Genomic DNA, 26,295 nt, shown 5'->3' with positions numbered 1-26,295 from the left:
TTCAGGAATGTACCTTCTTTTTATCAGTACCTGTAATGTGGTCTATCCAATAAATCAAAGATAGTTCATCATCATTCAAAGAAAATTACAGTATACTCCCAATAATCAGGACTATACTATAGTTGAATTTTCTGGAGAGGTCTGCTGAAAGCTTTGACCTGAAACGTTACTCAAACTCTTAAAGAAGTTTTAGAGTTTTAGTTGCATGTAAGCTAAATTCTCCCATACATCCAGCATTAATATTTCCCAATCTACAAGTAAGATGGAAACCAAGTCCACTTTTAGCATGTCCACATAGTGAAATGCCTTCTAAAAAGATTATGAACACTGTAATAATAACAAGTTCCCATCATGCAAGCATTATCATAGCACATTTGGTTTTTGTACAACAGACAGCAATGGAGATTTAAGACTTCCAGCATCACGCTCCTATTACATATCTGCAGATACCTCTGTGATTGTTAGTTAATGTCTTTCCGATACATATATTCCTTTTTCTCTGTCAACAAATCTATAATTTCAAAAATAAGTCTCGTTCTGCAGCAGTGTGCAAGCTATTTGAAACTTCCCCACAGGTTAACACTATGTGCCGTACCAGGACTGAGACCTGGAGCCTTGTCTTTCATGGGCAATGCTACCAATTGAGCTATCAGCTGTGACTTACTCCTCACCTTTGCAGTTTAAAATCTGGCAGGAGGTTTAATATCTGTAATTTCTTTGCAAACCATCAGATGTAAATTACCTTCTTATTTGGTGTAATCACTGCATGAAAACTGTCAATATTTGGAAAGTGAATAAATTTATTATTACTTGTGTAGTGTCTGTGAGGGAAATTAGTTTTATTTTTGCACTATATTTTTTTGCAATCCAGGCTGGTTTTGATGGGGAAGGTCATTTGGGTCAAAACAAGTAACATATTCTAACTAAAAATATATTCTAAGACGCCACAGAAAGTCTTTCATTTATTCCATGAGTAGCAATCATAATTTTTTTTAGTTGTCTAAGTAATAATTTTAAATGTCATATACTTTATCAGTTTTATTTCTGGACTTCATTGTCACAGTGGGAATACATAAATATAAGCACAAATTATGTAAATACATCACACATCAAATTCTCTTCTAGTACACTTCTAATATAGTTGAACACCACTGCGGTGCTTGGGAAATGCTTTCTTAGTTGAGAGAGTAATGCCAATCTTGTTCTCTGCTCATTTAGCCTGTCTTCTTCCTGGAGCTTCTTGAAACATTAGGCAGAGGGGAGAGCCTTTCCCATAGCCGTATGCGGTCCTCATAGAACAATCCTTGCTTCATAGTCAGTTGGGAGCCTATCTGTAAGTGGCGTGGTGTTGAAGGTGTCAGGGTCTCCCAGTTGACATTGACCAGATCTGTCTTCTCTGATGTAGGATTGCTGCAACATATCAAATTTTCTTTGTGTTGTGGTTTTTGTGCTGTGTTCTCTTACTGCATTTTCAGGAAACAGAAGAGAAAACATTTACCGGTAACAAGTTTCTGTGTCATGTCTGTTTAGAGTTCACAGGACATCTAACATTTAAAACATAGACACCAATTATTGCTGTCAGATTAGACCTGTTTACAAAACTGAATTTGGAGAATTATTATTTCTTTGTTGATTCAGACTGTTATGGTAAGGTTAATTTGTATGATGTATGAAATATTTAACTAGCCAATTTTGTCCATTAGTGTAATTTTTACTGTGTAGACAGTCAGCCACAGGTAAGGTATTATTTGATTTTTATTACAAACTTCAGTCTAACAATGTCAAACTATTCAGATCTATGGGTGGAAATTGCGGTATGTAACTACAACATCAGCTAAAGCAAATCACAAAAACTGGACTTACAAAATGACAACTAACATTCATCACCTGATGACAACACATCAAAAGTCATACATTAAGTGGTTTAAGTTGCAAGCTCATTGCCTGGGAGCATGAATCAAAGCACAACTAGGAAAAGGTACCATATCTTTGTGGGAAAGCAAGAGGCATATTAATATGTGCAAAGGTGGTAACTGTTGACACTACATGAGCCATGTCCACAATGGACTAAGAAATATAAATGTACATGCTAGTCGCTTGCTGTCGGTCACTTCTGTCACTCACATAGGACACGGCCTAAGCAGCAGACTGGTCCTGTATTCTTATCAATAACATGCCAACATGGTGTTTGTCTATGGCGAAGCAGATGGAAATGGTCAAAAGGCAGCAAGGCTATACCAAAATGACCAAACAGATGGAAATGGCTGAGAGGCAGCACAGATATTCCAAAATGAATACCCTCACAGACACAATCATGTCCACAACATTTCAAGGCAGTTTTGGGCGTTTGTGTGATCAGAGGTCCTTTCAGAAAGACAAACATGTGGGGAGGCAGGGGATGTGTATACACCACATTTGGAGGACCAGGTTCTACAAGATATTGAGGCAAACCCCAGTACAAGCTTCAGGCAAGTGGCCTGCCAAACAGTGTAAGCCAATGCACAATTATGTGTATCCTACATGACAACCACTACTATCACTATGACAACCACTACTATCCCTATCACTTGCAACCCCATAGAGGCCACTTTCAACATTTGTTGTGATGTGGATGTGATGCAGCTCTGCACTGTGTTCCAGGATGATTTATTGTCATTGAACACACACTGTCCATTTCCAGACGTATGTTCATACTACCTTTTTTCCTCCATTTACATTCATGAATCCAGCCATGCAGTTGTTGATTTTATTAACGATCATCCTGTATAGTAATGACCTTTTAAAAACTTTTATGTAATTTCATTGCCATTTTTAAAAGACAGAATTTGGCAATTACCCATAAATTGTTCTAAATAATTTTTGTCTGACTGTGTTTAAGAGAAATATATTCATGAAGCACAAATTACAGAAAAAGTTTATTTATTGTAATTATGCATTCTCTCCAGTGATTGCTCACCTATCTTTACAATAAGAAAATAGTAAAATAAAATCACCAACAAGAAGTACTTACCCAGTTTTGACAAAATTTGCCCACATTTTTGTCATTCTTTTTACTGTTGTATATTCAGGGTCTGTGTTAACAAATTCGGGGACCAATGCTGAGATGTAGAATAAGTAGATGAGGTCATCGTGATGGGAAACACCTTTCAAAAAAAGGAAAGAAGACATAAATAATAGGGAAAACAGAAAAATTCTGTTAGCATATATGATTTTCTTACCTAAAAAGACAATTTTTTCATCCAGATTAGACAGAAATGATCATTAGTACAGGTATTTCAGTCACAAAGCCTGAGTATAGTAATCAAACTATTGGAACAGAATCTTATAAAAAATTAAATTATTGAGAAAAAATTATGCACTTGCCAGAAAATAGTACAATGTATGAAAAACTTTTCCTAAACAGATGCACATTAAGGTATGCAAGTTACAAAGTTGAAGGGCTCATCATTGTGTTCTCATATAAGATAAATCTAAAGCTTCAGGCCAAAGCATTTCTTACCTCCTTGGCAAAAGCTGCTGACAGATTTTTAAGGTGGATGTCTTATTCATTGTAGATCACTCAAAAGATCAGCTAATCTTAAATGACATGGAGCTACTACTGAATAAGTTGACAAAGTGGCAGTGGAATTGACTTTGTCACACTGAACTCTTGATTTGATTTTGGAGATTTGGGCTTTTGTTAGCATTTTGATAACTTACATTCATAAGGCGAACCTTTTTTGTCCAATAACAACATAAGAATAAGAATTAAAAATTTCCTGGCAGATTAAAACTGTATGCCAGACCAAAACTCAAACTTGAGACATCTGCCTTTTGTGGGAAAGTGTTCTACAAGCATGAGTGAGTTGTGCCTGGTTAGCTCTGTTGGTAGAGTACTTGGCCGTGAAAGGCAAAGGTCCTGAATCCATGTCTTGGCTGGCACACATTTTTAATCTGCCAGTGCACAATCTGCTGCAGAGTGAAAATTTTATTCTGGAAACATCCCTTACACTGTGGCCAAGCCTTGTCTCCACAGTATCCTTTCTTCCAGGATGCTTATTTTTCAAAGTTCTCAGGAGAGCTTCTGTGAAGATTGGAAGCATAGGATATGAGATACTGGCAGGAGTAAAGTTGTGAGGATGAGGCATGGGTAGCTCAGTCAGTAGAGCACTTGTCCACAAAAGGCAAAGTCCGGCACACAGTTTTAATCTACCACAAAGTTTCATACCACCAGACACTCTGTAGCAGGGTGAAAGTTTCATTCAAGAGTGAAAAACATTAACTTAAATGAGGAATATCTATAAAACCTATTCAAAAACTTCAAGTGCTCTGCTGTGAAAACAATCTATTTGTAAGACATGGCCACAGCAGTATTTGAACTGCCAATACAGTACCTAGGTGCTGAATCACACTACCATTCTGCAGAGAAAAACTGAATTTTGTGGTGTTCACAGGATTAGCAATGAAGGAAGAATCCCCACTATATTAACAAAATATCTCAGGGTATTCTTGAAGCAGAGTGGTTGTGATTAAAGGCAGGTTACAGTGCCTATAAGAAAAAATAAACAACAGGTATCAACCTTAATGGCAGACTGAAACTATATGATGGACTATGATATGAACCCAGATCCAGTTCTGGGTTTGAGTCCCACAAGTTTTAAATCCATGAGGAAGTTTCAAAACAACACACACTCCAATGCAGAGTGAATAATACATTCTTGTAGATATTAAGGCAATGGATCATTGTTATAATGGTACAGCAACTCTGGCCATTAAACATTAATAGTCATATTACATTGGCTTCTATGATAAAGACTACTGAACTATTACTGAATGGAAGAGAGAAAGAGGGAGAGAGGGGAGCATTACAATGATGCATTGAGTAGGCCACTTCTCTGCCATACACCATCAGTTGATTAAGGAATGATACATGTATGGCGGCCATGAGTGAGGAACACAAAAATAATGCTTTACAATTCTCTTATGAATATGAAATGTTGGTATAGTAATGCAATTTAGCTGCTGAATAGATAAAAAAAATCTACTCATGAAGTGGCAGCAGGAGAAAATACATATAAAGATTTGAAATTTGCAAGATTTCAAGGCCAGTGGCTCTTTCTTCTGGCAGAAGGGCTGAAGGGAAAGGAAGAGGGATGAAGGAAATGAACTGGTGGTGTGTGATAAATGGTGAGAGTTCAGAAAATTCATCCAAAATCCTGGGTCAGGGGTTTCTCTGCTGGCTTTAAATTTCTTTTTAAATTAGTGTCTGCTAATGGAGGAATGTCTTACCATACGGAGTTTGTGTTCCCGGTAAGTATGCCCAGCTGTACCTGCCCTGGTAAACAAAATGGTAATAATATACAGGTGCTGTGTTCCGCCGAGACACTAGCTTGGTTGCACGATCCACTGGGAATATCACAATGATGTCAGAATATAACTGCAAAAAAGAATATAAAAATAAGTTAATGCAGAAACAATCAAAGAATAGTCTTAAAAGACAGAATACAAGTAAGTGAATCAGATAATATAAGAGTAAAGAAGACCACTCACCGAACAGCAGAAGCATGAGTCATCAACAGGCACACACACAAGAGAAAGAAAATTTCCTAGCTTTTGGAATAAATACAGTGTTGAATAAGAGTACACTCACACACTTGCATTTTGGATGGTGGACTAGGGTTCCATGGAGGTTGTGCTGGGTTGACCCTAGTGAAGGGCTCAGTGAAACCCTTGGCACAAACTAAAATTACCTAAGCACCTTGTCCAAAAAGAGATATCCCATGTCTTGTCTCTCCAACCACCTACCATCTCTTGTATACCCCCTGTCCTGCCACAAAAGAGCACTCCTCTCATGACATAGTACCACCCAGGAGCGTAGCAACTGAAACATACTCTCTGCTGGGGTTTCACCTACCTCTAATTATCCCCACTGTCCTCTCCACTATCCTCCCCACCCCTTCAACAGTGGTATTCCACCATCCACCAAACCTATGCAGTTTCCTTGTCCATCTCTAGTCCACCCCTGTTCCCAGTCCCTTGCCTCATAGCTCTTATCCCTGCAATAGACCTAGATGTTAGACCTGTCCGATACATCCTCCCACTACCACCTTCTCCAGCCCTGTCACTGGCCTCTCCTACCCCATCAAAGGTAAGGCTACATGTCAAAGCAGCCATCCTGAGCTACAAACTTAGCTGCAAATTCTGTGGCATTTTCTACGTGGGCATCACAGCTGACAAGTTCTCTGTCCACATGACTGGTTACAGCCAAACTGTGGCAAAGAGAAAGCTGAACCACCCAGCTGCCCAGCGTGATGTGCTTTAATTCAGTGACTGCTTCGCAGCCTGTGCCATTTGGATTCTTCCTACCAACACCAGATTTTCTGAATTTTGCAGGTGGGAACCCTCCCTACAACATATCCTTCATTACTGCAGCCCTCCTAGCCCCAACCTTAGCTAGTCTGTATCCTCCCCCCTACCTACCCCCTTCTGTGTTTCCACTCCAGCACTATACACACCTTCTATCCCACCTGGCAGTGTTCTTCCCTTCTGTGCTTCTCTCTTCTCCCCTATCCATTTGCCCTTCCTTGTCCCCCAGCACAGCCTCTTGACTCTGCACTTAGCAACCATATCCTGCCCCACCATTGAAGTACATGCTCCCAAAGATAGCACGGCATCATCCCCTCATCGCTACCCTGTTGTCCCAGCAAATTGCTGCTCACATCAGATGCATTCGCAGACTACAGTTGGGCCCCGGCATCCAGAGAAAGTAGTCATGCATTTGTGAGTTGTGTTTGTGTGAATGTGTGTGTGTGTTTTCCATTTTGAAAGAATGACACTTTTGTTTGAAAATGTAAAAGTTTAGCAGTCTTTTTTTATTGTGCCTGTCTGTGACTCAGTCTCTCCTCTGTGTGATGAGTAGCAATACATTATTTTCATATATTGTTGTTTTTCCATTGTGGGCTTTCCATTGTTTGAATGGAAGACAATACATAGATTTGCAGCAGTAGGCCACGGAGTGGTGACCCCAATAATGTCAAACCTTCATATTCTACATGATATTTTTACAGAACCATGGCTAACAGACACAGATGGTGTGCAGCTGCTTTTCAGGGAGTAGCTTTTATTCAGAATATATTGCACCAGACAAACTGTCCAGACCAGCAGCATCATTTATTCAGTTGTTTGATATTCTAAGGAAAATGTTGGCAAAGATAAGGCCATTATGCTTGAACCTCCCCACACAGCCAAATACCAGAGATATAATAGGTTTCCCCAAACGTGCCTGCCAACTGCCATCCATCTATTCTCAATTTGTAATACTTAAAACTCTTTTGATTTTTCAGTGCCTTCCACAGTACCTCATCTTTCCTTCCCTTTCCACCCTGTTGTGTTCTCAGTTTTTCTGTCTGTCATAATTTGTTTTCGTAACTAAAAAATGTTCTTTATTTTTCTTAATTGTCTCTCCTCCCCTCCTCTTCTGCACTTTTTGTTTAAAATATTCTGTTAATTTTTTGCCCCAATCTTTCCTGCTGCTCTGTGATTTCCTTTGAAGCTCAGCTATCATCTTACATTACATGCAGCCCATTATAAGTATTTTGGAATATAAATCTAAATTTGTAGTTTAGTAGAAGACATATTTAAGGGTGTCCATTAATTCTGCACAATTTATTTGATGATTGCCTTTGTATGCTTCATAAAGGTGCAAATGCACTTCATGATATCTTAGAACATCTGAATCTATCTGTCCTAATATAGACTCAATCACCAAACTTGTAAATGAGAGTTAAGCATTTTTCCTTAATATATGAGTTAGTAAAAAGAACAGATGACCCACTGGGAAATGAAGCATAATATATACACATGTCCAGTTTTTATGTTCCTGAAGAAACATGGCACATACATCTCTCCATGGGATAGGAATTCTGTTGTGGACACTTTAAAGGAATTTTCCATTTTTCCATATAAGTCAGTAAATGAAACCATGGAAGAATTAAATCAGAGGAGACAGATGGGGTACAAAGTGCATTTTTACAAGTACTTAGTTCAAGTCCAATATAAAAACTTCTGCACCACCTCACATGGTAGAATCTTAAAAACACATAATAGTCTGCTGTTACTTCTGGTTTGTTCACTGTGTACTATACCTATCTTGTTAATTGGTTGCAACAGTTTTATTCTTGTACATCTATTTCACAACTTTATTTCCCTATGATGAAGAAACCCTAAAAAATAGACATTCTGTTATTTTTGCTATTTTATGTATCTGTCTCACAGCACCAGCAGATGTCCTTCTGTCTCTCAGATTCTGTTATTAATATTCAATTTTATTTTCATTTTGATTTCTTTAAACATAGTACCAACTTGACCTCTGCCACTTCTCATAATTAAATTTGCTGCATTACTTACTTGTCCGAGAGCAACTCCAGTCTCATTAGCTGTTTGTCTATCATTAAAGTAAAATTCCTTTACTTGCTGAATCAATTCTGCTAGCTCTGTAGCATTTCTGTCTTGGAAAAGACCAGTTAAAAGTGCTGTCACATAACTATCTACTGCGGACTGTGAAAAATTGCCTTCGAGAGTCTCTGAAATATTAAGAAGTACCATTACAATGACATAGTTGTTGCAATATCTATAGATGAACAAGAAAATAATTTTCAACTACCATTCTTTGTTTCTTTTCCTCTTTCTGGTTTTTTCTCTCTTTTAAACACATCTGCTCATCCACACCACACACACACACACACACACACACACACACACACACACACACACACACACACACATTGATATTTTCATAGTGGTGGACAGACTTAGAACTTACAAACAATATTGCTGCCTCGTTTAATGTACATGCATTAACATCACACGAAAAGCTTTTAGAAAGTGTTACATATTCCTGAATTTTTGCAAAGCATGTACCTTCATATACTTTGAAGCATCTAGCTCTTAGTTGTATGCTGTATTTCATCTCCTCAGAATACTTATTGAAGGAGCTATATTAAGGCTGTGGGAGAAAATGCTTTTCTATTCAGTATGCTTTGCAGACAAACTTTTTCTCTTTGCAGAACTTAGAATAACACATTTGATTGTTTGTTATGATTTTGTCAAGAAATGTAATCACATAGGTCAGATAACATCTGGAAGGTAGATTCAAATTTAAGGCCTAGGAAGTAATTGGGTTTTGTCAAACCTGTAAGCAAGTGAGTTAACATGGTGGTGCAAGAACTTCTTTCCCGCTAGCTTCCATTGTGTGACACACACAATGGTCAACTTTGACAGATTTCATTGAAATCCTTTTCAAAAGCTTAATTAGGCATAATCCATCATAGCAAATTCCAGTTACTGCCCTCTTTTCTATAAGTATGGCTTTTCTGGTAAAGAAAGTGTTGTCCATACTCCCTGCCTCCTTCACCTTTGAGTATAATGATGGAATCTCCGACTCCTACTTTATCTTCGCGATGGATTGATACATCCATCTTTCATTAACAGATATATTGTTGAATACTGACTCTTACTTAAGCCAATCAAACAGAAATCAAAATAAGAGCATTCTGTTGCTTGCTTTGGTCTTTTCTATCCACTGACAGATATTTCAGATGGCTAATTGTTCAAACCCAAGATTAAATACCTGTGGTGGTTAAGGCATCAACCACCCTCTCCTCAGTCTCTACCCATAAAACTAATATTTTGGATGTAGCCATTTCCATGTGCATGGACTTAACATCTCTTCCACATACTATTATACTTATGTGTAAGTGAACCATAATACAGATTACTAACGTATTGGCAGCCAGGTGAGTTCATCTTTGGTTGATCCACTTATCAAAGGAATTTGAGCAAAATTCCCTTTAAGAAGCTGTTCTGTGACATCAGCTGTTACAAATCTTTCAGCTCCATCTCCAAGATCTTGCTCAACAACGTAACCAAATGCACTTGGGGTACTACTGTTCCATTGCTAGAAATACAAAACAGAATACTATAATTAATAGCTAATAATTTCAGTTGTTTAACTATCACTAAACAGTGCACTTGCAATGAGGGCTCAAATGTATGGCTCAGTTTCCAAGTGAGTAAGAGAGGCACTCCAAAATAAATGCACACCACTTTTTTTCAAAAATTTCAGCTTTTTGTTCTATGTTCTTGCTAATTACAGAGGTCATAGAAATATTTCTTGTGCTTGTATACAAATTTATATCAACTCATTTCTGCATACCACACAGCTGTAGATGACTGCTTCATTTGATGTTTGTTTGAAGCAACATTCTGTGAGGGAGTTCCTGTGTTATGAGAATGAGACAGTGACAAATATTCACAAGACACTGAAGAAGATGTATGGGGATGTCACTGTTGATCACACTACAGTTACAGTAGCTGTTGGGCAAGCAGATTGAAATCAAGACACTCCAATACTTGAGACCTCCCACATGGCACCAGACTGAGCAACGCACAGACTCCTGACAGTGTACAGCTTAGTCATAATGTGATTTTGGCTGACAAATGCGTAACAGTGAGTGAACTGTCAATCCAAGTGGGAATAGGAGAAGCAATTGTGTGTCAAATATTGTGACACTTGAAGCTGAAAAAAGTTGGTGCCAGGTGGGTCCCGAGGATGTTCATAGATGTCCACAAAGAAACACAGAGGACAATATGCAGCAAATGCTTGGAACAGTGCAAGAATTCTTGAGATGACTTCCTTGTAAGAATTGTGATGGGATATGAAATGTGGTTGCATCACTGTGTACTGGTAACAAAATGGCAATCAATGGAATAGCATCATACAAACACACTGAAGAAGAAGAAATTCCAAACTGCACCATCAGCAGAAAAAGTAATGGCTACTGTGTTTGTTGATTCAGAATAAATGTTGCTTGTGGACATCTTGCTACAGAGAACTGCTATCAGTTCTGGCACATATGTGGCAACCCTTGAAAAACTATAAGTTCAAATATAATGTGTTTGACAATGTCAGAAGAAATACAATGTTTTCTGTTGCATAATAGTGTCTGGTCAAACATCAGGGAGCAAACCACAGCTGAGATCACAAAGCTTGAGTGGGTGACATTGAAACAACCATTCCACAGCCCTGATCTGGTACCATGTGATTGCTACCTCTTTGTTAAATGGAAGGAGTCCTTTACAGAATGAGATTTGAAGATGATGATGCCCTCATGAAGGCCGATAAACAGTGGCTCAGAAGTGTTGGTCCTGAGTTCTGCTGTGCAGGTGTACAAACCTTAGTTCCATGATGGCATAAGAAGTTGACAGGGATGGAGATTATATGAAAAAATGACACTTGGTCTCTGAATTGTATATCAACATACTGTAAAAATATCAAAGGCATGGAATATAAATTGGATGTTTAAAAAACACTGCATCTCTTTTGAAGCAGCCCTCATATGCAGGACAGGGTATACACTGAGTACAGAAAAAGTAAAGTCTGTATCCTGCGCCCATGACAATGCTATGGGCCAAACTGTAGGTAGAGTAAAGACTTTTGCCTCATCGACAGAAGGATAAATGGACCTGGAGCCATGAGGAGTGAGGAAAAAGCCCCACTGCTATTGGTTTAGCATATGTCGCTATCTTCTTCACAGAAGCATAATGACATGACATGTCCAAAAATGTACATATTGGATGTGATTATTATTAGCACTGGACCGATTGATAATTTACACTAAATGAATCACACTTATCTCCACAGACACACTGTTGTGCTAGCAGTAATGAACATATAAAAAATACTAACTATAGTTTGTAAAGAAGTTACATATAGTACACTAGACATCAGTCAAACGAAATACTAAGTAAGTTTTGATAATACATTTCTTATACTTTACATAAATGTATGGCCAAGTCCTAATGATTTATAATATCCATAATTTTGTAAGCGTCTGAAGGTGACATATTAAACTGTTGAAACTGGTAAAGCAAAATAAAAATATCTCTGTAACTGATGACTGAATTTTATTCTGATAAATATACTACAGTTGCTGAGGAAATAAGAGCTACAAATAAAATTGTACTACATGTATTATATAAAAAGCAGGTGGCATAATCCTCTGCAATCTGGAGTACTTTATCTGTTAATTGATATTAACAAATAACTGCCACCAACTTTTTCTTATGCATTTTTATCGAAACAACAAGTAATAAAGTGCTCACGTATAAAATTGCTGCTGATTCTGCAATTTCAAAAGCATCCTTTCCTTTCAGGCAGTTAATAATCTCTTCTGAAGTTGTATCAGTGCAGTTCACCAACCTTGCTTGCAGTCTGGCTTGCCCCAGTGGGTCAGTAATGCCTTTTGTCAAATCAGCACCACTCATTGCCATACCTCGGTGGAAAAGGCCTGGGGGAAAAACAAGAAGTATGTAGATAGTTGCTACCTGCAGCCAATGGTTTTCATTTTAGAAACCACAATTTTACACTTCTCACACAGTGAACTGCAAGCCTGTATAATCAAGGACAGTCAATAAGGATTCATATTCAGAGTAGGTTAAAATATAGGTTCTGCAATTGCTCTGGTAACATCCCTATATTTTCTGCTTGATGAAATTTGTTTTTGGACAACAATCATCTATTAAATTACAAATTTATTTCAAAAGGAATGTTTTCCACTTTGTTATTATTCAGATAGAAATTCATCTTTAACTGATTCCTATGGTGCAGTTGGCTTTATAAAGGAAAATTTTGACTTCACTTGCTGAAACATTGACCTATATTGGGTTAAAGTAATATCTATCCTAATTATAGAAATGTGTTTGATTCCATCTACTATGTAAAAATTTGGAAAATAATTTAATTTAAAGAGAATACCATATACGTCAAAGTATAACAATTACTAATGCTCATATTGCTTTCTAAAAAGTAAGACCTGATAAGAAATATTTAAAAATGTACTTGAATTACTGAGTAATACAATGCAATGTGGGTTAATTATATCATGTTATTAACTGAAAATACATTCACATAAACTATATGAAATATGTCCATTTATATAACTTTGAAGTATTGGTGTAAATAAACTCCATCTTAGACCATATATAGAACTATGAAACAAAGTAGAGTGGAAACTGTATGGTATTCATAGAAGCAACAAGTAATGCTCTAAGGATTATTAAAATTATTTACAATGTTTGTGGTTAAAATACTGCATAAGAATAGCATGACAGTAAATATTTTTGTTTGACCTGCAGTGGTTTCAGTGTATTAGGTTTTGGACAATCATCACTGATCCACTCATTAGTGAATAAAGGCTAGTAAAAGGAAAAGGTTACCTAATGTGTGCTTTTACATTTATGAAAACCTTTATTGTGAAATGTGACATATACTTAATTGTCAAAATTCTAGCACTAATCAAATAATGAAGTTTAGAACATGATTAGGTCAGAATATTAAAATGTCATTTATGTATGCTAACCCAGAGTGAGTAGAATATTTTAGTCAAACTGATTAACACAACTATGTATGACATAACAACTAAAATGATCTGTAGCAAAGGAAAATGTCATATGACATCAAGTATACCAATTTTTTTTCCATAAAATTTCAAGCAGCAAGTTACTGACATCTGGCAGTTAACCCGAAATTTTATGGAACAATTCATATAACAGTTTTAAATGTCACCTTTAAAATCTTTGCATTCTAATAATTTACTAACATGCAAAAATTGTGCTAGACTTTTCCTTTCAGAGTTCTACATTATCACATTAGCAAGGAATCTTCTGCTTGCATTTAGCCCCAGAGATAGCCGAGTTTGCCACTTGGTATCTTGCACCATATACAGTGGTATAGGTTACATGTCTCTCAGGCAGTCATGTGTCTGGTTTCTAATTAATTCATCTGATTTCAGTAGAAGGGAATTGATGGATATTATAGATATAACTTTAAAAACATCCTTTTATGTCCATTACTTTTTATCCTATAATATTTGTTGAAGTGCAGGATTAAAATATTTTAAACAATTCAGGAAGTATTTCTGTAACATCACCCTTTTTAGTGATCTACATTATAACTTTTGCTTTTATGAAAATATTCATTAGTTAACTGCATAAGATTTCCAGCTTATTATTATAATCATATATTTCTATTTAAAAGGTTCCAAGGTACTTTCTCCTTCAGAAATCATTTTACAGTGTCAATGGGGAAATAGTACAGCCAACCAGCTGCAAATAATTTTTAATACATAGACCTAGGTTTTGACACCTCTAAGTATGTCTTCATCTGAATGGTATTTTAACACACATAAAGTTACATTGTGAGCAGGAAATAGTCAAAATTATAAGCAGACATGCTCAAATCAAAAATGAAAAATGTTCCAGCATTTTGTACGTATACCCTGTAATGAAGAACATCAAAGTCTGATGTTGTTCATTACAAGTTAAACGTACCAAACGCTTGTAATGTTGACTATTGCATTTGTAACTTAACAGTTGTTCAAATTTCATTCTGACAAAGACATCCTTACAGGTGTCAAAACCTAGGTCAATGAATTAAAATTTTGTTGAAACCAGTTGGCTGTTTTATTTCTCCATTGAAACTTGTGTACAGTTGCTGAGAGATAGCCACGTTCAAAACCGTAATTTTACAGTGTGTTTATCTGTCTTAACAGTGATGACTAAACTCCAACTTGCCACTGGCTCTCCTCCATTCTTTCAAATTATACAGCTTTGTGTTGTTCTGTGAGGCATTATCCAGGTTTCAGTCTAGAACACAATTTTAGCTTCTCAGATACAATCAATACAGTGTATGTTCCTCACAGAAAAATAATTAATTAATTTGAAGAGTAAAGATAACAACTCACTGAATAGTATTAATCAGTAAGTTGATACTTTCACTTCTTAAATCATTTACATTATTTCACAACTCTCCAATACCATGGTAAATGACTGGGATATATTAATTATCTATTGGAATATTTTCATATCGTTGAAAAAGAGAACCAGTGCTAATAAAAATATTCCATATTATTGCTTGCATACTCAAATAACACATAGACCCAAATCAGGTACCTATCTCTCTCAGTTGAAGTACAATGCAGTGATAGTATATGGTACAAATAAAAACCAAAAATGACTATAATTTCATGTGACATATTGAGAATGTAATCATTATACAATTCCTCAAGTAGTTGTAATGCTGAAGTTGAATATTTCTTGCAGACTCCAAAACTAATCAAAATGGAAAGTTCTGGTATAATGTAAATACTTAAGGAGTAAAGGAGACCACTAACTGAAAAGTAGGATCATAAAATCATCAACAGGCACACAAAAAAAAAAAAAAAAGAAAACTTGAAGGCTTTTGGAATGAATCCATTCTTGTGCTAGAGCACAAATACCCACACAAAACACACACACACAGAGCTATGCCAGTGTTGTTGATCACAAACCTGCATAAAACACACTATGTGTGTGTATGTGTTATGTATTTGTACTCTAGCTCGAGAAAAGATTCATTCCAAAAGCTGGCAAGTCTTCTTTCTTTTTTGTGTATGCCTGTCAATGACAACACTTCTGCTTTTAATGTCTAAAGATTCCAAATCTAGTTTAGGAAACCCCAGAAAAAGAAGCAGCCTCCTTCTGCAGCAGATAGTCAGCTGTGTGTGTGTGTGTGTGTGTGTGTGTGTGTGTGTGTGTGTGTGTGTGTGTGTGCCTGCACGCACGTGCGTCTGCATGCGTGCGTGCGTGCAGGCACATGACTGTTTGTGTCAGCATGCAACTGTCTTAAACAAGCATCTGCCATTTGATGTCGGAAAATCTGACATAATTTACAAACAGGAGCTTAACATGTTATGACTTTTCAATAAAAGAAGATTAGGATTTACTGCTACATTGATGGCGACTTCATTAGAGATCAGTCACATATTCATAATAGGGAATTGCGGGGGAGGAAACTGACTATGTCCTTTTTGAAGGAACCAATCTGGAATTTAGGGAAAATCTAGATTTGCATAGCTGGACAGGCAATTGAACCACCACACCTTCTAAATATTAGTCCAGTTTCTTATCACTGTCACCTTGCTCAGTATAATTTTACAATGTTCCTGAATATAAATAACATTTCAGTTCCAACTTAAATCTGCTAGCACATTGTTATAATTTTTCACATGCATAAACCAAACAATTGTAAACCATGTAAAAATAAGATCTCTCTTTAAAAAAGTTCATCTAGTATGGCAGTCTCTTGCCTAACAGTTCTTGTCAATTTGAGTTTTATTTTTCATTGTATATATAAAAAAAGTTATGTTAACAGTGAAGTACAATGAAAAAGATAGATTACTGCTCACCATAAAGATGAAATGTTCAGTTCCAGACAGCCACAATGAAAAACTGTTACCGTAACTTGGGGTGAATTGGTACAGAAAGTGAAATTTTTACTGAAAATTAATATCAAAATATTGTACTATAATTCTGAAATTTTAAATACAGCATCTCTAGTCCTTCCTACGGCAATGTGTTACATGAATGAAAATGCTGTACCATAACCCTGCTTCAAATTTTGATCTGAATTGTGTTCCAAATCGCCCCAAGACTTGGGGTGATTTGGAATACTGCATGTTTTGAACAGTAGTTGCATTTGAAACATGTGATGAGGTGAACTGGAACATGTGAAACACATCTAACAAGCATTTTACTAAGAAAAATGCATTTATACTACCTCAACTTTGTATTAATTATTGCCAATTAATATTTTTTATATTAGTGACCAGCTTTATTAACCATTAAATCTCTGAGCTTACAAACGCTTTTCTAAGAAAATTATTTTACAAAAAACAAACCATATCATTCATTACTTAATACAACACTTTAAATTACATGATGTCAATGCCTTCAAGAGTTTTAAATATCATTCTACCTCTTCGGAAATCAGCTCCTTGCACCTTCATCACAACTTGTGCTTTTGACACCACACACATGTCTACAACATCAGGCACAAATGTATTCTTGTTTCTCACTAATTTTCTTCCTCATGAAAATAACTTGAATGTCGTCATGCAGCTCCATAGCCTCAATCCTTCCTACGTATAATTTTGAATGATTAGAGTCTGTAACAGGAAACTTAACCAAGACAAAATCGTTTTTGGCCGATGTCATTGGAGGTGCCTCATAAGGTCCAGATCCATATTCCTCTTCAGTTGTTTTCTCAGATATTATAGTTTCTTGCTCCAAAACTTTGGGATCATCAGCTTCCTTCTCCTTGCTGTCTTCTCCAATATCTTCTGAAATTTCTGTCTGTGACGTGACACTTTTCCCAGGGAGAACTTCCAGTTTTCTACCACGAGCTTTTTTGGGTTGGAAATTAACAGATCCATAACGAACATCTTTCAAGTGTTCCACAAAGGCTTCAGACCATACCATCATTTGGTCACCTGTTTCATTTTCCAAACTACTAAAAGGTAAGAGAGAGAGAAATTTTCCTGGATTGAAAGGTATGATACCAGAAGCACAAAATCCTGCAATAACATTGTCTCTAATTTTCTCACCCATGTAGCGAAATGTCGCCTTCAACGTCTTAGGGAAGTCGCTTTTTGGAAGAACACCCCTATTGCCTTTCTTCCAATCAGTCAAAGCTTTTCGCCAAGCTATCTTCATTGGGCGAAAGAATGCCACGTCTAGAGGCTCACAGATGTGTGTTGCATTTGGCGGGAGCAACACGAACTTAATATTCTCCTTCTCACATTGGGAGACCAGGAAATGTGGCTTGAGAGATTGTCTCCTGTCAGAACTTTGACCCCCTCAAGCCTTCTAAGATACGGTAAAGCTACTGTCTGAAACCAATCTTCAAATATACTGAGGTCAAACCATCCACTTTGGTTTATGTTGTAGGCTGTACCATTCACTCCACCTTCCGACTAGGTTGGATACAGATGAGTGGCCTTGTAAACTACATAAGGGTGCAGAAGATGTCCATCTCCTGCAGCAGCTATCATTACAGATGTGCTTGTTTTGGATGAGTCTATGATTCTATGAGGATGCTCACATCCCCTCTTGACAAACACTCTAATAGCACCAGGATCATCGGAGAAGTTGGTCTCACCATAGTTGTCCATGTGGCTAGGTGGAACACCTCTTACAGTCTCCTCCAAATTTTTGAAATAACTTGCTATGACATCTCTGTTCACTTGAGCTCTAGCTCTCTTTACATTTTTGCTCAAACGGACAGTAAGATTGTGGTGACGTGAAAGCAGATTTTTCACCCACTCATATCCAGGCCTATTGTCTTCAAACCTCTTTTCCACTCTTCCCCTTCGGTCCAAGTAGCTCTTTACGATATCCCTTATCTCACTTGTCATTAATGGCTGACCCCATTCTACACATTTAAATAATCCACTGACTAATGTCTTCTCTTCTTCTAAGCTCAAAACAGTTTGTCGACCTATTTTCAAAGGATTTTTGTTATTTAATTTCCTTGAAAGTGTACTAGGTGGTAAACCATATTTTTTGGATGCATTCATGAGTAATAATTTACATGCCTTGACATCACTGACAGCTTTCTGCAGGCTTGTCTCGCTGTAATTGGTAGCCAGCTGGCCCAATCTTCTTTTTGTATACCCATGGCATGTTCCAATTCACCCTGAAAAAATATGATTTTCTACCTTTATGCCTGCAGCTAATGAATAACATAACCAAACCTAACCTAACTTTTCAATCATCATCACTGGTAATTGTCCTCCACGTTCCAATCTCAGAGAACTGTATTATTATTACCAGAGTAGCTGTGCAACAGTTTGTTTCCAGAGTTTTAGAAAAAAGCTAAAGTTTACACTTACATATATTATTTTTTTTAAAATCACATACCTCTTTGACACATACAATTTTTATATCACTGGAACAACTAATATCTGTGGTGACTCTAGAGGGTGGCTTCCATTAGTTACACCAAAGTATCACTCCACAGCAAAGATGATTTGTTGTAACGGATACCATGTTCCATTTCACCCCAGTAGTTCCAAATCACCCCAAGTGACGGTACACATTTAGCTTTTGGTGTGACAAAAAGCTAAATGTGACCAAAAGCTAAATGTGGAACAGTCTTCTTATGATGTCTGTCTGCAATTCAATGTATAATCTTTACGGTGAGTAGCAACCTAACCTTTTCATAATACTGTTTATATTACCTGCACAATTTCCAGTCACACTGTACTTTAGGTGGATATTAGTGTGAAACTTTGACATACCTCTGGACATTGGAGACAGCATATGCAAATACACACTGATGGACCCAGCACTATAGCCAGCAATAGTTACACTGCCTGGGTCACCTCCAAATAAAGCAATGTTTTGCTGCACCCATCGAAAAGCCATCACTTGATCCTTGAATCCATTATTTCCAGGAAGAACTGAATCTCCGGTGCTCAGGAATCCTGTGACATAACCAAATGTACAGGTTTACATTTTATAACTGAAGCTGCATAGCATAAATAAAAATATGGTTTATTGTCTGACAATGCATAGGTTATGTTGTATGTTTTAGTGTAACAAATTTCACAGTATTTAAATTAATATTTTTATCTTCTGGATCATCAGATTGGAGGCAATAATAGCAGCAGGGTACATATCCAGAACATCTACAGCTACTTATTTACCTACACATGTGCTCTGCACACCCCTGTAAAGTGCAGGGTAGAGGCATTTAGCATGATATCACATGTTAGGTTTTCTTCCTGTTCCAATAGCATATGGAGCACAGCTAAAAGGACTACTGAAATGCCTTTGTGACTAATTTTGTCTTTACTGTTTCTATTTTTTACAGTGTTATAATGGTTTTTGTGTTACCATATTCATAAAAGTTATACTTACAATGCCCTAATATCTGTATATGACTACACACTAATCATTCACAGTTTTAACAAATAGAGAGATAAGAAGGTAAAATATCTACAGCTACTAAAGGGACTCCTAAGATCACAAAAATATTTCATGATTTATCATAAAAACAATTATAATTCTCCTCTCTGTATAAAATTTTAAAAAATGAATTGATCCTCTAATTTCTGTTCTCATTTTTCTGTTTAGTTTTATTCCTCAGGTAAGAGCTTGACAGATGAGAAATTATTCTGGAATACGTGGTTGCTTTGTATTGTTCACAGACCTCTCCTGTGCCATTCTCTTAATTTCAGAGTATCACTTACACTCAGTGGTATAAATAATTTCTGTGATATATTCCAACCTTTCTCTTCTCTTACATCCCTGATGTCTTAACACATGTCCTAGCATGTTGTCCCATCTACTATTCAGTGTTTTCCACATGTTCTGTTCACCACCAATTTTGCAGAGGACCTCCCTAATTATTATCTTATCAGTCCACTGAATTAACAGAATTCTTTCTTTAATTCTCAAATTAAGGCCTATGTTTCATACTATTAGACTTATTTTAGTAAGAAATGCACTCGTTGCCTATTTTACTTTGCTCTAATATCCTTCTTGCTGAATCTGTAGAGCCTTATTTTGCTTCTAAGGTAGCAGTACTCCACGTCATTTACTATGTGATCCCTAAGTCTGATGTTAAATTCATCACTAATCCTACTTCTGCTAATTTTCAATCCTTTCAGTTTCCTTTTGTTTATTCTCCATCCATATTTTGTGCATTCTAGATTGTTCATACCATTCAGCAAGTCCTGTAATTCTTCCTCACTTTCATCAGTGAATCTTACCATCGATACCCTTTCACCTGAATCAGTCATTCCTTCTCATCCTGTCTGGTAAGTCTCCACTGACCTAGTGTTTGGGTGACTTCTGAACTTACCCCTTTCCCTGAACCTCTCCAGTCCTTTTCCTTCACCCATTTTCCTTCCCCTTTGGCTCCTCTGCCAGACAGTGGAGCCACTGGCTCCGAAAGTTTGCAAAAATTTAAATCATTTTGTGTTTGTGTTCCCCTGCCATTGCTTGGTGAGTAGATTTTTTGTCTATCTGTTTATATTATATTACCAATAATTGATTATTGTTGTTGTGTTCATTGTCATCAGTTCTTTATGTATTTAAAAACTCTTTTGGCTGGATAGTTGTTTCATAAGCTGTAAGCCCACCATTTCTCAGGAATTGAAATAACAATTAAAAAAGTTTGTTCTGTAGAGCAAAATTCATACCTATAAACAAAATATTACTTAGTGGCTTATGATACATCATATAATCAGCACAAATTATGTTAATATGCAAAAAAACAATTAAAATGCACCAAAATCAGATTTCCATCTCATGTTCAATGAGTTACTTTCAACGAGAGGTGTTGGTGTGTGAAATAAAGGAAGACTTTGCACATATGTATGTATGTACATATGTTTGTATGTGTGTTTGTATGTATGCACACTTGCACTTACATGTAAGGAATCATTTGTGTACATTTGTGTATAAGTGCATTCATTTGCTGTTTTGGGCCAACATACCTAAAGCTCCAAGCCTGTAGTTGAGAGTCACCAGAACTATGTCCTCATCCAACAAATACTGGGGACCAAACAAGTCACTAGATCCTCTAAAAAGGTAAAGAGCACCAGGATGAAGGAAGATCATCACTGGCCTCCTTGGGTTTCCTCTTCTGTCTGGCAACTGTCATCAGAAAACAAATGTCAAACTGTATGATTCTCTAAGTATACACTGTAGATCAATAATAATTCTAAGTGTGAGCAAAGATTGGGAAGTAATGTACAATATTTTTATTACCAAAAAGTTTAATGGGTAACAAAAAAAAAGAAATCATAAACGACCTTACATCTTTCACCTACTTTTCTACAAAGTCACCAATGTTCTCAACACATTTCTCCCACTGTGGTACCAGTTTCAATATGCTCGTTTGTAGAAGTCTGGTTGGAGTATAGCCATCTGTGGGCTGCTGATTTCACTTACACATCTGTCACAAAGTATTGGGACCAAACAAACGAAAGTCCAACAGTGCAAGGTCCAGACTGCATGGTGGATGCTGGAGCACTTCTCACCCAAATCGGGCAACTTTCTCACAAACAGGAGCAGAAACATGGGGGCAAGCATTGTTATGAAGAAGTATGACACCATCAGTATTAATGTTGTGACATTTGTCACAAAGGACACAACGCAACTTAACCAAAGTTTTAATGCAGGCTGCAGTATTCACAGTGGTCCTGTGTTCAGCAAAGTCCACCAGTAATACAATGTGCATATCCCAGAACTCTGTCACAAGCGCTTTCCTAGCAGACTAAGTCAATCTGAATTTTGTGTATACTAGGAAACCAGCAAGTTTTCACTCCATAGAAGCCTCTTTGGCTTTGGGCATGGTAGTGGTACGCCCACGAGTCAACACCAGTGACGATTCCTTTCAGAAAGTCATGCCGTTCTAGGGTGTAACACTTTAAGTGTTCCAAGCTTGTCATCATTTGCTGTCCCTTGTGGTTGTCTTTCAGATTCTTAGGCACCCAGTAAGCACAAACTTTACAAAATTTCAGTGTGTCATGAACAATATCATACACCACACCATAGAAAATATTGAACTGCTGTGATAATGTTTAGATTTGTACACAGCATTCATTCAAAATTACTGCCTCAATGGCTCCAACATTCTCTGGGGTAGCAGCTGTTACTGGCCACTCGAAGTGTGACAAATCACTAAAGTTCACATGCCCTTCTTGGAAGAATGCACATCACCTGGAGACATTGCTATGGTTCATCCAGTTGCCCCTATACATTCCACACATGTCCTTATGAATTTCACTTGGTTTATTCCCTTTGGCCCACAAATATCGAATTACACTTTGCTGCTCTTCACAAGTTGACGACAGCAACATGCATTCTTGTTTATTTTGTAGTTCAGGTTTCTCTTGCTAGTGCTCCACTTGAAAACAAAATACCCTTTATAGCACAGACTTCAAACTATATCATCATGAAATTTCAACATTCCATTTGCAGTACCAGAGGAGAAAAAATTTATTGTGCTCTACTTTCTGATCCTCGTGCATGTGTAGCATGAGAAGGTCTTCAGCAGTAACGTCCATGATTGGTGTGGTTGAAGCTGTTCTCTACTTGCTCTCTCTCAGTACATGTAGTATATTTATTACTAAAGACAGTTATTTGCATAAGTACAGTTTTCTTCATGTATGATTAGTTCTATGTTTTCCTATCTTGTGTGATAATACTAATGACTCTAATATTTCATAGATTAAAATGACTTCATAACTGAAGTAATAGCTTTCATAAATATGAATCATACATGTACTATTAAATTGCATTGGACAAAAACTGATTATAGTAAGAGACTGTAATTACAGTTTCTTAATTTAAAAAAAAATTGCAATAAAAGACTGAAACATCACACACCAGGTTATCATGTCTGCCATAAAGGCTGTTGATCTCTTTCAATTTTTGTAACTAAATGCATTCTGTTAACATTTAATTTCTTTAAGTTTTAGAAAAATAAAATGACTTTTACAAGAAATTTGTCTGGTGTAAAAACAAGCTCCCTATATCTGTTTAGTGTGTCCTCTGGAAACATAGTATTTCTACCTTTAAATTCTGCAGAGCAGATTGTAAAAATAATTATTAAAGTTGAATAAAAAAGGTCAAAACAGCACTAATGTTAGTCCCACTCATGTGTTTTTACCACAAATAGTGTAGACTGTTTCTCATGGAATGCTGCAGCATAGCCTTCAGTGTTATCAATAGTGGTAGTGCAGAATATGTGTGGAAGTTTTTCTGCTACAAAATCTACAACAAATGTCTGCTAGCGATTAAGTATCAGTCTGGAGATGTAATGATATTTTGCCAGATGTTCATCAAACTAGACCTGAACGATCAAGTTGTCTCAGACTGTTGTCATCCTAGAAGTTAATACCTTTGCTAATTACATCTGTACCAAAGGATTTACTTGCAGAAAAAGGAAAGAATGGGTAGAGCTTAACACCTCAACATTCAGTGATAGGGTAGTAGGAGACAGGCAGTTCCATACACAAGTTGATATGATTCACGCTATTGACTCACTGTTAGAAACAAGACAATGAATGAGTCACTGAAGAACATTACACCGTTACAGTCCTAACTGGCCTATATACGTATTCACAGCAGCATTTGTGTCATGCTAAGACATTATTGGCTGTGATATTAATAGATTGTCATTTGGTAGCAAATGATAAGTTTATCCAGTTCGCTAGGACTGTGATGAAAAACATATTTTTTCCCAATAAGTTTATTAATCACTTAGACTGCAGTATCTTATATCATTAGGTGGTTACCTAGGTCTAGCCATCTTCAGCTCTGTAATTTTATAAGTTATTAGGTTGGCGTATAAGTTTGTAGCATTTTTGTTTTGGGTGTTGGTATTTTGTTTGCTATGGGTTTATTAACTGATTGTCTAATTTATAATTCACTATAGCAGTTTTAGTTCACATATTGTTATTTTGCCATTTCAGCATAGTGAGTGGAGCCGTGAATGCTAGGAAATGGTATGCCAAGAAGAGAAATCAGAATATTTTTGACATATTCTTCTGGTTGAGTCCAGTAGAGGGGTAACAACAGCAGAGGAGGCAGCCAGAAACATTTTTGCCTTGCATGGGGATAATGCCATTTGACAGAGCATAGTGAGAAAATGATTCAATTTTAAGGAACAGCATTTTGACATTAGTGACTCTTCAAGTTCAGGAAGGCTTCTGGTGTTTGACAACAATCATTTACGCATATTAATCCACAATGATCCATGTCAGTGTACTCAAGAACTGGCAGATGGAATGAACTGTAATCATTTTAACATCATGTGACATTTTCATACACTGGGGAAGGTTCAAACTTTGGGTGTATGTCTCCTGCAGGGTCTAAGCCAATATAACACAAATCAGTGGATTGCCATATGAGCATCTCTGCTTGCTCATCATGAATTGGCTCATGTACAACACTGGCAATTCCTTCTCTGTATCATTACTGGTGAGAAGAAATGGTGTCTTTATGCTAAGATAGGGTAACAAAAGGAATGGTTGAGCCAAAATAATGCAGAAACTGCCCATACAAAGACCTGCATGCATCCACAAGAGATAAGGTCATGCACCTCATGGAACAGTGATGGTGTGGTGTACTACGAATTGCTTTCCCAAGGTATAATGCTCAATGCCAAGATTTATTGCCAACAAGTGAGATATCTTGCAGATGCAATCCAACAACAGTGACCAGGAAGACTATGTGAAGTGACGCTATTCCAAAATAAAGACTGCCCACATTATGCTAGACTGACGAAAAACACTATGCAGGAGTGGGGTGGTGAAGTCATTCCACATCCACCTTATTCCCCTGATTTTGTGCCCTCAAATTTTCATCATTTCCACTCTCTATTGAACAACTGTCAAGGAAATTCCTTTCCAGTTGAAAATGCACTCTGAACAAGGCTTGACGAGTTCTTCGGCTCAAAACGACATGATTTCTGCAGTCACAGAATTGAAAAGTTTTCCCTGCATTGGAAGACTGTTGTAAATAGTGAAGGAGAATATATTACTCATGACTAAAGTCTCTGTTATGTGTATCTGTTGTGTTTATTAAACTTAGAGAAAAATACTACGAATTTATGCACCAACCAAAAACAAGTGCAATGCATCACTGAAGCATTATTACACATGCTTCATCAATTTCATAACAAGTATTGTGATGTTACAATGTAGATGGCTAATAAAGTTGTTAAGAACACTTAAAAAGCCATTAACTTCCACCCTTTGAAAGTCAGAAGGGTGTCTCATTCTGGTTCATTTATGAATTATCAGTTACTTGAATGAAGAAATAACAATGCACCTAATATATTGCAGAATTACTTACTGCATAAAATAACAAATTACCGTGTCAGTGAATAAAATATTTGTATTACCTACAATGAAGATGCCTATCTCTAGGAAGAAAGAGTTATATTTATATTGGCAGCCATTTGTATGTCTTCAGTACGACTTAAACTAGTTGCCCCAGTATCTAGGTAGTGATGTCTATATGCATGCTCCACTCTAAATTAGGACACATCATTTGACAATATGTATCTGAATAAACAAAACAATAAAAATGTAGCAACAAGCAAATTTTTAACTAATGATTCAGATTCAAATACTTAGATACAGAGGTCACTTCTTAAAAGGCACTATTTCACTTACTTTTGTTGTGTACACATTGAGAAACAAACAGTCTTCAGAAGTTGCGTTAGTATTTAGTTCTCGTATTGAAGGACAAAATGCTCCATCCTTTGTAGCATCCACAATACTACGTGAAGAGGTGGCAGAGGTTGATACTGGCACTGGCGGCTGAAAAATTGACTTTTTATTAAGGAACTGCATTTTTGCTTACTTATTTAAAATGTATCTTAGTGTTAAGACAACCATTGCTCAAGATTAATTATCC

General features: G+C 36.8%; 1 protein-coding gene across 1 annotated transcript in view; it reads right to left on the bottom strand.

Moving 5' to 3' along the window:
• Positions 1-1,023: 1,023 nt before the first annotated feature.
• LOC126458263 (esterase E4-like) overlaps positions 1,024-26,295 on the bottom strand; it is a 49,951-nt gene continuing 24,679 nt past the window's right edge. The window contains exons 2-10 of the mRNA XM_050095187.1: positions 26,052-26,198; positions 21,360-21,519; positions 19,155-19,340; positions 12,142-12,326; positions 9,760-9,934; positions 8,386-8,561; positions 5,269-5,416; positions 3,011-3,143; positions 1,024-1,410 (exon numbers count right to left, since the gene is read on the bottom strand). Coding sequence (XP_049951144.1) covers positions 1,215-1,410; positions 3,011-3,143; positions 5,269-5,416; positions 8,386-8,561; positions 9,760-9,934; positions 12,142-12,326; positions 19,155-19,340; positions 21,360-21,519; positions 26,052-26,198 — 1,506 coding nt within the window. The 3' untranslated portion in view covers positions 1,024-1,214. The remainder of the gene's footprint in view (positions 1,411-3,010; positions 3,144-5,268; positions 5,417-8,385; positions 8,562-9,759; positions 9,935-12,141; positions 12,327-19,154; positions 19,341-21,359; positions 21,520-26,051; positions 26,199-26,295) is intronic.

The sequence above is a fragment of the Schistocerca serialis genome, chromosome 2 (assembly GCF_023864345.2).
Source record: "Schistocerca serialis cubense isolate TAMUIC-IGC-003099 chromosome 2, iqSchSeri2.2, whole genome shotgun sequence".
Lineage (NCBI taxonomy): Eukaryota > Metazoa > Arthropoda > Insecta > Orthoptera > Acrididae > Schistocerca > Schistocerca serialis.
Note: the sequence above shows the minus strand (reverse complement) of the source record. Positions and strands in the feature narration are given on the sequence as shown.